General features: G+C 37.2%; 1 protein-coding gene and 1 long non-coding RNA gene across 3 annotated transcripts; both read right to left on the reverse strand.

The window, feature by feature from the left end:
- Nucleotides 1-462: 462 nt before the first annotated feature.
- Nucleotides 463-4,853, reverse strand: LOC306875069 (uncharacterized protein). Of its 2 annotated transcripts, none has more exons than XM_079425458.1 (5): nucleotides 4,713-4,853; nucleotides 2,731-3,069; nucleotides 2,329-2,646; nucleotides 1,663-1,787; nucleotides 463-617 (listed from the first exon to the last, which is right to left on the reverse strand). In XM_079425458.1, exons 2-5 carry the CDS (start codon nucleotides 3,026-3,028, stop codon nucleotides 567-569), a joined length of 792 nt encoding a protein of 263 aa, XP_079281584.1. In that variant the 5' UTR covers nucleotides 3,029-3,069; nucleotides 4,713-4,853; the 3' UTR covers nucleotides 463-566. The 2 variants fall into 2 exon arrangements, with proteins under 2 accessions (XP_079281584.1, XP_079281583.1); XM_079425457.1 differs by lacking the exon at nucleotides 4,713-4,853 and adding an exon at nucleotides 3,786-3,931.
- Nucleotides 4,854-5,756: 903 nt separating this feature from the next.
- On the reverse strand, nucleotides 5,757-16,880 carry LOC306875118. Its single transcript, XR_013784701.1, has 3 exons — nucleotides 16,804-16,880; nucleotides 7,311-8,254; nucleotides 5,757-6,105 (listed from the first exon to the last, which is right to left on the reverse strand). It is a non-coding gene; the product is annotated as an uncharacterized lncRNA (long non-coding RNA).
- Between the last annotated feature and the right edge of the window lie 832 nt (nucleotides 16,881-17,712).

Consider the following 17,712-nt stretch of genomic DNA (forward strand, 5'->3'; position numbering starts at 1 on the left):
TAATTTTTCTTCTTACATTAATGCATCTTGATGTAATGGGAAACAAAACAAAAATATTGAAAGAAAAAAAAAAAAAAAAAACTTTTTCCCCCAGTGTAATGCCTACCTGATAGAACTGTGTATTTGTGGAAACGGCGTTCTATCAGTGTGGATTTAAAAAGGCTGGACATAATGACTGATGTGTCAAACCAGATGAGTAGATTAATACTTGGAATAGATGTCCCACTGTTCTGTTTCCATCTCAATCACTTGAGATTTGATAAACCTCTATATACGAACAAAAAAAACAACTCTCTGTTCTAATGATGGTACCATGTTGCCTACAGTATTTCTCATATACTGTTCAAGGCTAAATGTTACCTTTTAATCTATTTATATATATATATATATATATATATATATATATATATATATATATATATATATATATATATATAATAAAAATATTTTTATGTCATTTAAATTGGTATGCTACATAATAGGTGTGACAATTGCACTGGTATTGGTACTGAATATACTGAAATCTTTGGATCACTTTGTAAGTAAACAGTCTAAAGACATCCCATCTACCTCAAACGAATGTTATTAGGATCAGGTGGCGAGTTATCATCATCCTCCTGTAAGAAAACACATTCACAAAAGGTAAAATGAATAAGTTGCCTGATGTTTAAGTTATACAAAAATAAATAAATAAGTACGTACTTGGCAAAAAAGAAATGTACCTTTTCACTACAATGTTGTTGTTTTTTTAAGATAAACCGAATAAGCTTTACAGATCTTCACTGGAAAGAGTTTAAACAATGTTTCTGATGCTTGTTCAATGAACATAAACCATTATTGCATGCACTTGTGAAACAGTTCTTAAGACACTAACAGTTTACAGGTGGAAAAAAATTAATGTCAGAGTAACAAAAACAGAGCACTAAAGAGACCTTTCTACTGACTGAAAAACACTAGTGTAAAGATGCTCTGGGTCTCTGATTCAGCTGTGTGAAGATAACATAGACCTGCTGCAGGAGGCATGAGGACTGCAGATGTGAACAGAGCAAAAAAAAACTGCAGTGTCTGTAATGTAAGATACCAAGTTGTTGAATATTTGTATGTTCATACAAATATTTACACATAAAAAGAAATTTGCAAGAAAAAAGCAGTTGAAAGTGGAATGAGGTTTCTTTTTTTGAGTTTACTACTAGAGAATTGGAATTAAAACGCTTTCATTCGCTAATAATTTAACACAATGTCTTAAACTGCATCAGATGGTCATCTACTTTAGTATAAACTTGAAGTATTGTTTTATTTCAATATCACATCTAAAATTCTTGAACTGATGCATTGGTGTTTTCTAACAAGACAACTGCCCTGCGACAAAGGATGCACTTTGTGTTGTTATATTAATTGTTATTTAGTTTATTTGGGAGTTATTTGTGTTTTCAAATGTTTTGACATTGCCTCACTCTTGAATATCTGGTTCTGTGATGTTAAAATTAAATACAAGATGACTATTTACAATGCATGTTTTTGTTTCAGTCAACGATAAATAAAAAATAATTAGTTATAAAATAATATTAATATAAAAAAGTATTAATACCACTGTTCCTGTAATATTTTTTGCACAGTAAATCTTATATATATTTTGTTAAATCAGCTGTATGTAATACTTACATCCTGTGGAACTGCTGTATGGCTCCTGCGGCGACAGTAAAACACACCAACAGTTACAGCAGCAGCAGCCACCAGAAGAACACCAACAACTATTCCTGCTACAGCAGCTGAAGACAGACCTGAATCTGGAACAGATAAAGACAGTCATTATTACTAGAGTGAATGATAATAAATACAATATTTAGCAATATTATCAAGTGATATTTACTGCTTCAGGTGTGTTCATAGTTGGTTAGTTAGTTAGTTAGTTAGTTAGTTAGTTAGTGTTAGTGTGAGTGTGTGTGTGTGTGTTCACTACTGTGTGTATGCACTTTGATGGATTAAATGCAAAGCACACATTCCGAGTATGGAACACTATATCTGGCCACACGTCACTTTCTACTTCAGTCATCAGATGTATGACATTGACAAAACTTATAAGTGACATCTTCACCTTCTAGCAACAGCAGTTAAACAGCATCACAGCACGCGCCGCTCAACAGGAAGCATGACTCATAGTCAAACTGGCTGATATTCATTCATTCTGCATGTTCATAACATCAAAGAGTTATTGACTCAAAACAGTCCACAGTCCCAAACCCCAACACATACTGGGTTATAAAGTTTTTGTTTTTTCCTTCCAATGCATCAAAGAAAATGCATTGAATGACAAAGTTATTTACTCACCAGTGACAGAAACACTGAATCTCTTCACTCTAGTGATGCTGAAGCTGCTGTCGCTGATGATGATCTGCAGTTTATAAAGTCCAGAGTCTGTGTCTCTGATGTTCATGATGGTCAGAGATCCAGTCTGATTGTCCAGCTTCAGTCTGTCTCTGAATCTCTCTTTACACTCATCATCTGGACAGATCTTACTCTGACCTCCGGTGATTTCAATCTCATTAAAATACCATCTCATCACATAATTTGGGTGTTTTATTACACCAGAATCTAAAGTGACAGATTCTCCCTCCTTCATTTCATATAGTTCAGCAGGAGGAACATCTGAAACACAAACCAACAGCTGCTGGAGGATCTTGTATTTTAAACATATATAAACAGCATTTAAACAATCATTAAAAGACTCACCGGTGACAGAAACACTGAAGATCTTTTCACTGTCTTTGCTGCTTACGATTTCCAGTATATATTCCCCAGAGTGTAAGTTTGTGATGTTCATGATAGTCAGAGATCCAGTCTGATGATCCAGATGCAGTTTTCCTCTGAATCCGTTTTCCTCAGTGCCATTATTACACTGAACATCTGTACAGATATCACTGAGATCTCCCTTGATTTTTGCGATGCGAGTGTTGTTGAAATACCATTGAATATCATCTTGTTGGTTTGTTTGAACTCCAGTGTGTAGAGTGACTGAATCTCCCTCCATCACAGACACTGATACTTTATCTGAACCAAAACCAGGCACAACTGAAGAAACAAAATATACAATAGTGCTGTGAAAATGTTTTTCTACAGGTCATAAACATAGAGAAATATGTCTGGATTCATAATGTAGCACGCAAACAAACAGCAGAAGAGACACACAATCAACTTCCTGATTTTTAATTCTACACCCTTTCCCTAAACATATAAGTTAGGCCTATTTGAGCATTCAATTAATCAAACATTTTCATAGACTCATAATAAAGATCACATAAATGACTAGTACCCACACAAATACATAAGATAATTATTTTACATCGCATACAGTGCCGTGTTTTCTACATTTTAGAAACATATTTTAGTCCCTAAAGTGTGTAGGCAACATTTACGCCAACATTTTATGAATTTGGCAAAAGCTTTCAACCAAAGCGACTCACATTACATCCAAGCACACTGGATCAGTTTATGCACTGATATGAAATGTCAAGTGAAATGTATTTTACTTCAGTTACTTGTTTATACGTCACGTGACATTACAAAGGACAACAAATGAAACTGACGTGATCTCGTTTAAACTGCCATACAAGCGTGTTTTTGTTGTTAAAATATTTTGACCATCCGACCATAGATTCCTGCGAATAGTGTTAGGCTCTGTTTTCAGCCTAATTATCCCAACAATAAGGATACAGTGCCACAGAAGCGTATAGGCCTTTAGGCCACAGCAATGGACGGAATAGAGATTATAGCGAGTAAAATCTCACCATTGTAGAGTACAGTCACTGCGAGTACAATAAAGAAAAACTTCATCACCACTTTTCCTCTTTGAAAAAGAATGCAGATTTTGATTCATAAGTGTTTTTTTTCCGCCTAGCGGCGAAGCTACCATTAGCAAACAACGTGAAAGCAGAGTCTCCACATGGAAGTAACGTGATGACGTAGGGAACGTTCCTGGCTCCTGCTGATATGAAAAAGGCTTTTCGTCCTGTTTGTAAAATAGCGTATAAATATAATATTATGGCAATAGTAGGCTAGCCTGTATTACAGCGCTTAATCCTAATCCGTCAGGAGTTTATTAATTTATTAATAGTCAAATTATTATTACTTTAATAATTCAACAAGTATATACATATTTACGCATTTAGCAGACGCTTTTATCCAAAGCGACTTACATTGCATTCAAGTTACAGTTTTTACATTTTATCAGCTCTTGCTTTCCCTGGGAATTGAACCCAAGACCTTGGCATTGCTAGCGCCATGCTCTACTATTTGTGCTACAGGAAATACCACGCACACCCACAATATATATATATATATATATATATATACTTATACTTTCACAGATTAAACAGGTCAAAGCGAATGAGTCAAAATGACGTGCTACAATGCTGAATGCTTCAATACAACAAATCTTCCAAATCAAGTCACCTTTATTTATATAGCACTTTGGAAGCAGCTTTACAGTGATAACAGGAAGATGATGCATTTTGGATGTTGTGGAAATAGTCTTCCCCTCATTGCAAAAATCACTCGAGTTCCAGATGCCAAATCTTAGACTTTATTGGTGGAAATAACATTGGTCGGGGGGCCAGTTCTCTGCTGGCCAACAAATGAAAACTGAATAATTATGATTCAGTCTGCATCACAAGTCAGATTGGGATTTGTAGCATTCAGAATATTTCATCCAGTACCTTCTGCTTAAAGATCGGATTCATCATGCTGGTATGGAGACAAAACTGGCCACAGGAGTCTGTGCAGCTTGACTGGTTCTTGTGGTCTTTGCTGAGGATCTGTTCCAATGGCTGACATGTTGACGAGTTCTTCACATGGGATCATCATGAGGTTGTGTATAGATGCAGGTCCACCATCTGGTCTGGATCCAGCTGACTGTAACCTTGGGATAAGGATGAGACAGACAGACTAATATTACATATTAATATTACAAGTACATTGGATGTTGTGGGAAGTGTTCCTGGTTCCAGTTGATCTAATTTATGGAGCCATGTTTCCGTCTATGGTGAGTAGATATATTTGTTTGTAACAATACTGTCACGGTTCGCCGGTTCATTGACTCTCTCTCTCTCTCTCTCTCTCTATGTGCCTGTGCGTGCGTGTGTGTGTGTGTGGGTGTGTGTTCTTCCGCCGATGAGCAGAGCAGGTTCAGCTGTGACTCATTCAGCTTCTCTATTTAATCCCTTGCTTCCTACCTTATGTTGTCAGCTCGTTGTTGTTGAGGTGTGGAGTCTTGTCCTGGCGGAGCTCCTGTGTCGACCGGGTTCTGTTCATGCTCTGGACTTCTGCGGGCATACTGACTGGATTCCTGTTCTGGATGGTCTGTACTCTGCATCCTCCTTTCCAGGATTCTCTCCGGTTGCACCTGCTACTGATCCTTGTGTCCTGCTTGCTTCAACTCATCATTAAACTGTTTTACCTGCACTCGCATTTGAATCCTCTTTTTGCCATGAAAGAACGATCTGACCACCAATGGATTCAGCGATTTGTGCGTCTGAGCTCCAGAACTTCCTGGCGAGTAATGCCACCCGTATGGATCAAATACAATTCAAATTATTGATATGTGATAATGTGTTGTGTTTATGCCAAGTTAAAACTGTTTTTTAAGTCTAGATTAGAATAAGGTTAGAGGTCACACTTCTGTCGTAAATCAATTTGCGTAGAGCTGTTTTCCCGAAGCTAGTTATATAGCTTTTAAAGTACAAAACACATCACTTTACTTTACTTCAGAAGGCCTTTATTATGTAGATTACTTGATGGATGTACTTTTTCAGACTTCAAAATCATATACATCTAGGATGCCTTGAGGGTGAGCAAATCGTGGTGTATATATACCACGATTTGCTCACAAATAATACATATACAGAATCACATAATGTTTTATTGCTATCTACTTCCAGTCTAAAGGAATGATGTATATGCATGGTTAATGCTAAGAGCATACAGTATTTTATTTGACTGTAAATCTGCTTGTGAGGTTCATTAAAAAAAAGCAAGACAGGAAGAAAGTTTATCCAGATCAAACCACACGCGGCCAACCGCAGCAGGTTTCAGTTTGACTCAGAAGATGATCTGCAAGAGTAACAATGTGAGACGGAAGATAGTGTTAACTTTTTGTTGTATTTTTACGATACACAATTACACAGTAAATCATCTACATTTGAAAAAGTCTTAGTATTAAATAATACAATGAAAAATGTTTTCTACCATGAAGTCTTAAGTGCTAGAAGAGCACAAGTAACTATAAATCATTTGTAAAGTGCCTGTAAAGCGCCCACAAGCAGGGTTAAACTGTCGTGGGAGGATTCACACACCAGCTCAAGTGCTTCCAGCAGATAGTTTCATTAGATCAGACATTTCAGAAAAAGCTTCATGTGTTTGCTTTATGTCTGTGCTGGTGGTGTCTGACTGGTAAATGAAAATACATATTTTTTGTTTTAATGTCAGTAACATTCTTTACAGAAGTTAAATATCAAGGTGATTGTTATTATGTAAATGATTTAGTAGCTTCATACTATCCTCTGGATAGAAATCTGTCAGAAGCTTTAATCTGTGTAAAACTGGTTTGTTCATCAGGTGTGTTTGGTGAGACAGTGTCAGTGATGCAGGGAGATTCAGTCACTTTATACACTGGTGTTACTAAAATATGTGAAGACAACAATATTATGTGGAAGTGTGGAGCTGAAAACTATCCCATAGCTAAAATTAAAAAAGATGACAATCTAATCCACATGACATTCCTGATGGGAGATTCAGAGACAGACTGAAGCTGGACAGTAAAACTGGATCTCTGACCATCACAAACATCTATGATCACAAACACCAGAACTGAACACACTGGAGTTTATCGACTTGAAATAAGTGGAGCGAATCTGACATTCAGTGCTGATGTCTATGGGGAGTAGAGAACATTTGTCGAAATGTTCCCATTTTTATTTACAGTCAAATGTTTACTCATGATATATTTTGAGATGACAGACACATTCAGTGACTGTTAAAACACTAAACACTTAGGCTACTCAACACAAATTTACATAATTGCAGCGGAACTGACATTGAAAACATGCAGTGTTTCCGTCTATGGTGAGTAGATATATTTGTTTGTAACAATACTGTCACGGTTCGCCGGTTCATTGACTCTCTCTCTCTCTCTCTCTCTCTCTCTATGTGCCTGTGCGTGCGTGTGTGTGTGTGTGGGTGTGTGTTCTTCCGCCGATGAGCAGAGCAGGTTCAGCTGTGACTCATTCAGCTTCTCTATTTAATCCCTTGCTTCCTACCTTATGTTGTCAGCTCGTTGTTGTTGAGGTGTGGAGTCTTGTCCTGGCGGAGCTCCTGTGTCGACCGGGTTCTGTTCATGCTCTGGACTTCTGCGGTCATACTGACTGGATTCCTGTTCTGGATGGTCTGTACTCTGCATCCTCCTTTCCAGGATTCTCTCCGGTTGCACCTGCTACTGATCCTTGTGTCCTGCTTGCTTCAACTCATCATTAAACTGTTTTACCTGCACTCGCATTTGAATCCTCTTTTTGCCATGAAAGAACGATCTGACCACCAATGGATTCAGCGATTTGTGCGTCTGAGCTCCAGAACTTCCTGGCGAGTAATGCCACCCGTATGGATCAACTGGGAGTCACGGGATAAGCTATTCAAATGCTGGTAGCTCAGGTGACCGACCTGTCCGCCCAACTCCAGCACCTGAGAACTGAGGCCATCACTCCGCCTATCGCACCACCACTGGTCTCCTCTGCCCCTGCCTCCAATAGCAGCTCGAGTGAAGCCCACCTGCCCCATAAGCTGAATGAGTCATAGCTGAACCTGCTTTGCTCATCAGCGGAAGAACACACACCCACAAACCGTGACAAATATACACTACTGTTCAAAAGTTAGGGATCAGTACATTTTTTCCTTTTATGAAATAAATTAAAACTTTTATTCAGCAAGATGCATTCAATTGATAAAATGTGATAAAGACTTATACTGTTAGAAAAGATTTATATTTGAATAAATGCTGCTCTTTTTAACTTTTTATTCATCATTGAATCCTGAAAAGAGTATCACAGGTTACATAAAAATATTAAGCACTGATAATAACCGAGTATCAAATAGGCATATTATGACTTATGAAGGATCATGATTTACTTACATTCATGACTGTCTGCCTTTTATTCTCCTTCAGTTCCTCCAGACTTTGTATCTGTGATAGTGCTGATCCCTGTTGCTGCTGCTGGATAGACAGGAAATGTATATATAAAAAAGTCAGGAAATCCAAAAATAAAGCCAATGTCAAAATATTAAACTTTTGTAAGAAAGTTTAATATTTTGTTTAATATTATTAAGTTTAATATTATTGTCATTGCATGCAGCATACAACAAAATTTTGTATCTCTCATAGAATGCAACTATATCAATCTACATTCACACTTATAAAAACCATACATATAAATATATGGTAAGCCCCAAATTTTTATATCAGATTGAAAACGTGGTTTTAACGTGACTGTTAATGCAGCCCAGAACCAGGAGAAAAACAAAAATGATTCAGCATTGTGTAAAACAAAATAAAAGGGCAAGATTATTTTGACTGTTGCAAGTTGATTTGATCAGTTAGTCTGAATTAAGTTTTGTGTGTGAGAGCATCAGGTGGCCAGTGAAGAGATGCAAATGGTCAGTTTTAATTATTACCTTCAGTAGGGCGTAAAATGTAAATGCTTTTGCAACTTAAACTAAGTGTATGCACTATATCAATTCTCTATCCCACCTCTCCTGCATTTACAGTGCACAGCATAAATGAGTACACCACCCCCTCTAAAACGTAAATTCAGAAATTACTCTTATGTGGCCTTCATATGCCTTACCGTACCCAGAAGTGAACCAAAGGTCAGATTAAACTGTCAATAACAGGGACAATGTATAGACATTTAATAGACTAATGAGATATTCATACATATCCTAATTAAAGGGTGGTGATGGTGCAGTGGATAAGACACATGCCTTTGGTGTGAGAGACCCAGGTTCGAATCCACTGTGAGACACCAATGTGTCCCTGAGCAAGACACTTAACCCCTAGTTGCTCCAGAGGCGTGCGACCTCTGACATATATAGCAATTGTAAGTCGCTTTGGATAAAAGCGTCAGCTAAATGAATAAATGTAAATGTAAAGGAGAAAGGCAGGTGCACAAAAATCACATACATTTCTTATTACACCTGCATATACATATATCGTTGCTAAGACATTTGCTTCACAACAAGACCAATTATAAAAAATAAAAAAAAAGGATATAATGTAATGTACACAGGCAAGGCAGGTCATAAACCCTTTAAATACAAAACCCAATACACAAACAGGGAATCACACCACAAATTAATCAGTCACCCACACCATACACTGCAATCAGCACACTTCTGTGAAACTTTAAAGGGAATTATTGCACATTGCCCAATGCCGTTAAACTATAAAAGCTATGAAAGTCTATAGTTATTATCAGGAACCAGACAAAAAAAGAAAAAAGAAAATACGATTTCAAAAGAAACAACACAATACAATTGAGAAAAACAAAACGAAAGATGTCTCTCCCACCTCACATTTCTCCACGCACTCACCGAGCACTGTGTCTAATTGGCACACAACACCGCTTTACTATTACACAAAAGAACAAATCAGAATACCAGACTCACAATTTAAAAATATACATTCCATATCATATAAAAACCTATACCTGAAACAATTCAACTTGAAATCACACAGCAATAGACAGCTACCAATCTTGCATATTCATCACATCACAGAGTTTTCCAAAACGGTTAGTCTTCTTTAAATGCAGACGACTTCACACAATGGTGCTTCGCATTTTTCATTCCCCTGTGCTGTACTGAAATATTGTGCTAGCGGCATTCCATTAACATGTGGCATTCGCTCGTAAAAATAACTAGTCGCCCTCTAATTTATGTCACCAGGTTCACATGGACGGCTCACCTAAAAACCCTTTACTAACGCCGCCCACCTGACCTACTTTCCTATATGCCACACTTATATGACATGTTAGGGTTCTTTGGAGATATAATTTTCCATCAAGCCTGCTTGAAAAAATGACAAAATTATTCAGCAAAATAAGATTTTCTTATCAAAGTGATAAAATGTTGTGTTGCAAAAATGAGTACACTCTCCTGAAAGTTACTAAATAAAACTAAAAAAACACAAGTCATTTCCTGACAATTAAAAGTGTAGCATAGCCTGTACTGTAGTTACTAATGTGGTTCGGGTGAATTAATCACTATGGTACGGCTGATCAAAACGCAAAGAAGATGCTTCTTGCTTTACAGAAGGTTTATTTCCACTAGCAGATAAGGTTTTGTGGGTTTTTTAGATGCACGCACACGATTAAACAAATTCACTAGAAATGAGGAAACTCTCATGCACTCCACACTCTACTACGGATTCTTACCAACAACTGATTATTCTTATGACACACTTTCCAGCATATTCTAGCATACTCCCTATTTCCTCAAGGGGCAGTGACGTTCCACAGTCATTGAATAGTCCAACACTCAGCAAGAAAAAGCGTACTAATGTAACTCTATTACTCAATACAGAGCCCTTTGCAACATAGCCCACTGAATCATACTCAGACTAATGCTGGCAGCAGTGGAACCACTTGGGAGAGAACTGCCACGTGACTTATTTCTTAGCATAAAAGAGGACAATGTTACAAGAGGAATACCAAATTATTGTTTTAAGTGTGAAAATACAGCAGAAGTAGTAGCGACATTCAAAAACAATGGACTGATGACAAGGCTCCTGAAATAATCATGTCTACACTTTAAGTTTTCATTTAGTGATGAGTGAATTTTGACTAGGAAAAGAGCAGGAGAAATAACATGCAAGTGTCTCAGAGCCGGCAAAAGCTATGAAAAGAGTAACACTTTATCTCACAGAGTATGACGCAGCCTGCAGAAGTGACATGCATGGTTGTTTTCACCACTAGAATAAGCAAAATAAACTCATTTAACCTCTTCCAAGGCCCATATTTACAAAATAGAGACTTCTGGGAATCCATACTCTGGTCTCAAGAGACCAAGTCAATCATTTCGGATCCAAAAGCATCCAAAATGTTCTGGTGTTGCTAGAGCAGGAGTACAGTGAGAAGTGCTTGGTGCCCACAGTGACGTTCAGTGGTAGTAAAGCTTTTATATAGGGATGAATGAGTGCTGAAGGTCTGAGGGAGTTGTGCTTTATCAACCCTGTCATTAATTCACACACTACTGTGATAGAATACAAAAACTTGAAACAGAAGATGCCTCCCCTCATTCCCTGCATTATTGGTCATTTTTTCAGCATGACAATGAAGATATTCATTCTCCCAAGGTGAAAATCCTTCAGTGGACATGTATTTCCCTCAATCTAATCGCTCTTGAGCAGCTGTGGGGGATTCTGTAGAGACGAGCTGAGCAAAACTCCCCATTAAAGACCAGAGCATTCAAGGAGATCGTTCTCCAGGAGTTAAACAGGACAGATGTGAAAATTTGTCATGAACTTGTACACTCAGTGCCAAGAAGGGTCAGAGCAGTATACTTAAAGTTCTGGAGGACATACTAAGTACCTACTAGAATATTATACATTTGCTGAATTAAATCTAGGGTGATCTCATTTCTGCAATCCTTCATTTAAACAAAATTGGCTAATTTACTCATATATATTATATATTTTGTTGGTTTTATTAAGCATTTGTTTAATACATTTTATTTTTGCCATCTTTCTATGAATTATATTAATGATCATTAAGAAAATACATATTTATATTTATTCAGAGGGGTGAACTCATTTATGCTGTGCACTGTATTCGGAAAATTAAACTAATTATATATAGGCCTATTCATTCTGGAGAAGCACTGCCTGGTAACAAGACAGTGTGCCAGATTGGAAATGTCCAAGTATCATACCAGAAGCTCAAAATGATTGTATTTGGAAGAAAATTATCATACATGTGTCAAACATACAGAATACAGCTATTTATCTAGACCAGGGTTTCCCAAAGTGGGGTTTGCAAACCCCTGGTGGTTCATGAGGGAATTGCAGGGAGTTCATGAGTTGTTACAAGGTATGTCTACAAGCGTATACGATTAGCGAATTAATAAAAAATAACAAAATACATTAAAACGTTTTTGCAAATGTATGTTACAGGTTTATACAACTGTCATGTAAATGTAAAATCTTAAATGTATAAAATAATTATCTTTTTGGAAAATCCTGTATTTTAAAAAAAGTATTGTGAAAAAAAATTGTAATTAGGGCCGGGACTCGATTAAAAAAAATAATCTAATTAATTAGGGGCGTTGTAATTAATTAATCGAAATTAATCGCATTTTAATCGCATATAAATATTTGACCTGAGAACAGTGAGAAGTAAGTTTTTTCATATGGATTTTTAGTATACCATTGAATAATGACTGAATACATAAGCTTAAGCAACAAAATATTGTTTATTTTTGTTCAACCAAGTCCAACAGACCAGTGCAATATTGCCATTAAGTGTAGCAATATGATATTTAGAAATATAGTAGCCTACATTTCAGAAATTCAGGTACCCTATAGGTAGGTATACCTTCTGTAAACTGTTTTTTTAAGTAAAACACAATACTTTCAAGTACATTCAGAACATGAGGTGATACTTGAGGCTCGATGTGCTGCGGTGATATGCGAATTCCTTGTTGCATAGCTTGCACACAACCATACTCTTATCGACGCTTCCATCCATTCGTTTTTTATAACAAAATTTCCCATCCACAGGGCCAACCAAAGCGGTCTCATCAGCTTCTTTGACCATGTTCACTGTGGTTTGTTTTTGTCTGAACCAAGCGGCAACCTCCCGCTCCCTCTAGTGAAACCAACACGGAAGTGATTAAAACTGCAATTCATCGACTAGCCGCTGGAGGCTGGCTCCAAAAGGGAGTCAATCACATTGACTCTCCATGTTAAAATGCCCAACTTTACAGTAGAAAAAAACATGTTTACAGCCTGGTACAACAATTTATTTTGGTCTATATAGCTAATTTTGCCCTTCGTGACAACTGTGAGGGGGGTGAATTTTTTTATAACTCATCCATTTAAATTATATTAAGCCTTAAACTTCTGCATAATTAAGGGCGTGGCCACTTGAGTGACAGGTTGATTGACGTTGCTGTCTCTATCTGCTGTCTGTTAGCCGTCACGTTACCTCAGCGGCTGAACTTGGCATCTCTGCCGTGTTTCTGTTTTTGTTTTATACAGTCTATGGCTTTTTTCGTTATTATTTCTTAAAATTATCTAATAAAATGGCTTGTTGTGCGGTTAATTGTGCTAACAGACTGTCCAAGTCTAGGCTCCATTTTTTCCGGTGAGTGATATTGTAATGTAATTTTATTTATTAATTTATTTATTCTTTATAATTTTATTTAAAACTTAACTACACTCCAGAATCCGACAGACTGTGATTGGCTGTAACGTTAGGCCTGTAATTAACGTTACTGGTTAAGCGTTTTCCTCCAATAGAAAACTGTTAGGCTATAATACAAACTCTGTGGCTTAAAGAATTAAAACCGATTAAAACTGTTTTTAAAAGACGAAACTCAGTGAGAACATGATTAATAAAGCATACTATATACAGACAACCAGGCACCTCAGTTCCGCCCACGTCCCGCCTCATTGCCCATTTTGGATCATCCGGGAGTGAGGCGCGGTGACGCGTTGCCAAGATGGCGGCGGTCGGCTCCGCCCACTTTAGGCTTCAAAAACGCTCTTCAGAAACCTATGAGTGACGTCACGGACACTACGTCCATTTTTTTTTACAGTCTATGGCTGTGTCCAAATTCAGGGTCTGCATCCTTCGGAGTACTCATTTGAAGGATGTTACGTCACAGCGCCGCGACGAAGGCTGTCCAAATTCGTAGGACCCTTCAAATGCGGCCCACAAATACGTCCTCCTTTTCCCCGAATTGGAAGGATGGGTGTGGTGGATCCTTTCCCGTCCTACCTATCCCATAATTCTTTTCGGCAGAGCGTAATGGCGGACGAAGCGAGCGGTAGCGGAGTGGGAGAGGAGTTTCTCTGACAAAACAAGCTAAAGTTTATGCTTCGGCTCAATGAATTTGTAGGAGAAATTAGTAGAATACTTAAAAACAAATAAAAATAGGCTATAATGGCTTACCTGGATGTGACTGTCTTGTAGTCTGATATAAAAAACTCTCCGACAACGAGCAAAGAAAGTATTTAATTGCTTTATTTCTTCCAAAAGAATTAAAATGAGGAGAATAACTCTTTGTTTGTCCATTTTCCCGCTTCTTGCTTGGCGCTGTCACGGTTGCTAGGCGACAGGATATGAGCAAAGGGTAAGGGAGGGAACTGAAAGAAGGGTAGGCTGTCCAAATTCACAAACACCGACTTCCGGGTTTTGCGGACGTCGGAGGATCCCTCCTCCTTCAACCGGGTAGGAAGGATCCTAAGGAGGATGCAGACCCTGAATTTGGACACAGCTTATGGGTCTGAACGCTAGTTGGTGCTCCAGTATAATCGGTCCGCCGAAACTCATCCAGTGAGAAACGTTCCGCGGTGCAAAAATAAGGGCGATTAAAATGCGTTAAAAAAATTTAATGCGTTATTTTTGTGTAATTAATTAATCTAAATTAACGCGTTAAAGTCCCGGCCCTAATTGTAATACATTGTAAATTAAAGTAATATGATTTTTATTTTATAATAACAATTAGCTATATAAATATTACTGAATCTTTAAAACTGATAAAAATAGTTTTTAAAGTTAAACTATTGTGCAAATGTGCAATTAAATTATTGAAATATTTAATTAAAATATCAGGGTACTTTAATTAAATAATTTATGTCAAAGGGGTTCGGCTGACAAAAAAGTTTGAAAACCCCTGATCTAGATCAACAACTTTTTGACACAAACTGTAAATTACCACAATAGATAAATAACTACCTTAGTAGGCTACCTAGTTAATGACCTCGGTTTGGAAACGTCGACCTAAAAGCGGCAGGGACGTTCAATTGTGCTCGAGAGAGAGAGAGAGAGAGAGAGAGAGAGAGAGAATTAGGGGCAGAATTAGGCCAATACCCTCTACTAATGCACATTGAGAAACGAGCCATCAAATTTTGGAAACACTTAAAAATGAGCGACCCCAACTCTTATCATTTTAAAGCCCTTAAAAACCACGAAGTGAACCCTGAAAAAAGTCCCCTGATTCAGATGGTCCTGAAGCTGCAAACACAGACTAACATGACTAACATCCAGCAGCAGGACACTGAAATAATCAGCCACAAAATTTGGCCCAACCAAATTATAAAAGAACAAAAAGAAAATTATCTAACCTATTGGAAAGAAACAACAGAAAAACAAAGTAAACTTGAATCTTATTTGGCCCTAAATAGAGATTACACAACTGCAGAATATCTGAGTAGTGAAAGACTGTAAACTAAGAAGACAGATGACGAGGTACAGACTGAGCGGTCATACTCTGACTATAGAGACGGGCAGATATCGACAGCACTGGCTGCCCAGAGAGAGCCGCATCTGTCCATACTGTACTCATGGAGAAGTGGAGACAGAGCAACACTTCCTCACCAGCTGTCCTAACTATCAACACATTAGAGAGGCATTTTATCCCAAATTTGAAACACTTTACCCTGACTTTAAAATGTTAAACAAGAAAACACAACTTCAGTATTTATTAGGTGAAAAACAAGATTGTATCTCACTAGCAGCAAGATACATTGATGCCTGTCACAAAAAGAGGGAGGAGTCAACAAATCAGTGATGCGCCCACACACACACACACATGTTGGTTTTTGTGGTTTATGGGGACTCTCCATAGGCGTAATGGTTTTTATACTGAACAAACTGTGTGTGCTATTGCCCTACACCAACCCTACACCTAAACTTAGCCCTCACAGGAGACAGTGTGCATTTTTAGATAAAAAAAAAACACCATTTAGTATGTTTTTTAAGCCTTTTGAATTATGGGGACATAGGCAGTGTCCTCATAAACCACCTTCATATTGTAATACCTCTGTCATACCCATGTCATTATACAAATTTGTGTCCTCATAAACCACATAAACATGCACACACACACACACACACACACACACACACACACACACACACACACACACACACAAACACACACACACAAACACAAACACACACACACACACACACACACAAACACACACACAAACAAACACTTTTAAACTGTTCACAGAATTCTAGAATTGATTTGTTCTATTTTGTTTAATTATATATACATGCATGTATTTTTTTTTTTTTTTTTTATACATACTTGTTCTATATTTAATGTAAACACTATGCTTTGGCAATACATTGTAACAATTGTCATGCCAATAAAGCACACATTGAATTGAATTGAATTGAATTGAGAGAGAGAGAGAGAGAGAGAGAGAGAGAGAGTCACTCTCCACGATGATTGGCTGAGAAGACGCAAAGTGAGATGAGATGAAAGTAACACCACGTTTTCGGTGATCAGATCACAATGATCAGCCGTTAACATTATTGTTTAAGTGATCTTAACATGCTTTTCAACTACGATTTATTAACTGCTTATTATGTTGTCACATTATATCACTTTCACTTTCGATGCATGAATACTAGGCTATTGAATAAACGAACTCGTGTTACGTGAATTAAGATAATTTATATTTTTATTGCTTACTATTATTATATTGAATGATTAGATCGGCCATAATAATAATAATAATTTACTCACCGTAATAATCCTGCATGAGTTCTATTAGGCAGAATGACAGCCTGTCGTCGATCATTATCACCTTTTTTTCATACAATGAACGTGAACGGAAACTGTCAGCCCCTTTCTGCACAACACCGGAAGAAAGAGAGTCAATTCTTTATCATCTGGGGTTAGATTTACTTCCGTATTTGTCGTGGTTGGAGAGAGATAATGAGACAGTGGTGCCTTAAAACGCTTATCTTTTTTTAATCGCTCTGTTTTATTCACCTCAGAGAACAGATTTCTCAACTTAGAAATATGAAACATGTCCTAGAGAGCTCATATGAGCCCTGACTCACACCTTTTAGTTCATATTTATTCTCTGCTGTTTGTGCCACATTGATTATTTATTTTTATTTATTTTTGGCATGCACTGTCCTAAGTTGTATTCAGTGTTGGGAATGTTACTTTGGAAATGTAATAGGTTACAGATTACAAGTTACCCTATTTAAAATGTAATTAGTAGTGTAATTATTTCATGCACTTTATTTAAATCTAATGTGACTGATTACATGTGATTACTTTTTGATTATTTTTAACTAACAGTTAATTATTTTAAGACATTTAAGTCAAGCAGGGTTAACCTTACAGCACTTAACACTGATTACTGTCAGATTTTCAACAATCCTTTATCACAGTATGAAGAGAAAACTGGCAAACTCAGCACAAGGACATCATCGCTCTCTAGTGTCCAAAGCAAAAACGCAACAAAAATTCACATTTTACACAATAGAGGGCACTAAAAGTAGATATTGCTGTTTTCATAGTCACTGCAGTTTATAATAATATATAACAACAACAACAAACTCAATTAAACACAGATTACTTCAGTTTATTGGAATAAAATGTCTTTATACTGTCTTTTCTTTTCAAGTGCACTGTAAAAAG

Source organism: Barbus barbus, assembly GCF_936440315.1.
Source record: "Barbus barbus genome assembly, chromosome: 9".
Lineage (NCBI taxonomy): Eukaryota > Metazoa > Chordata > Actinopteri > Cypriniformes > Cyprinidae > Barbus > Barbus barbus.

What these genes read in the sequence shown, in the direction of transcription:
- LOC306875069 (XM_079425457.1), bottom strand. Translation starts at nt 3,831, where the DNA reads ATGAAGTTTTTCTTTATTGTACTCGCAGTGACTGTACTCTACAATG. An exon ending in AGTGACTGTACTCTACAATG is followed by an intron (nt 3,070 to 3,785) that starts GTGAGATTTTAC and finishes TTGTTTCTTCAG; the next exon opens with TTGTGCCTGGTTTTGGTTCA. An exon ending in ATTCAGTGTTTCTGTCACTG is followed by an intron (nt 1,788 to 2,328) that starts GTGAGTAAATAA and finishes TATCTGTTCCAG; the next exon opens with ATTCAGGTCTGTCTTCAGCT.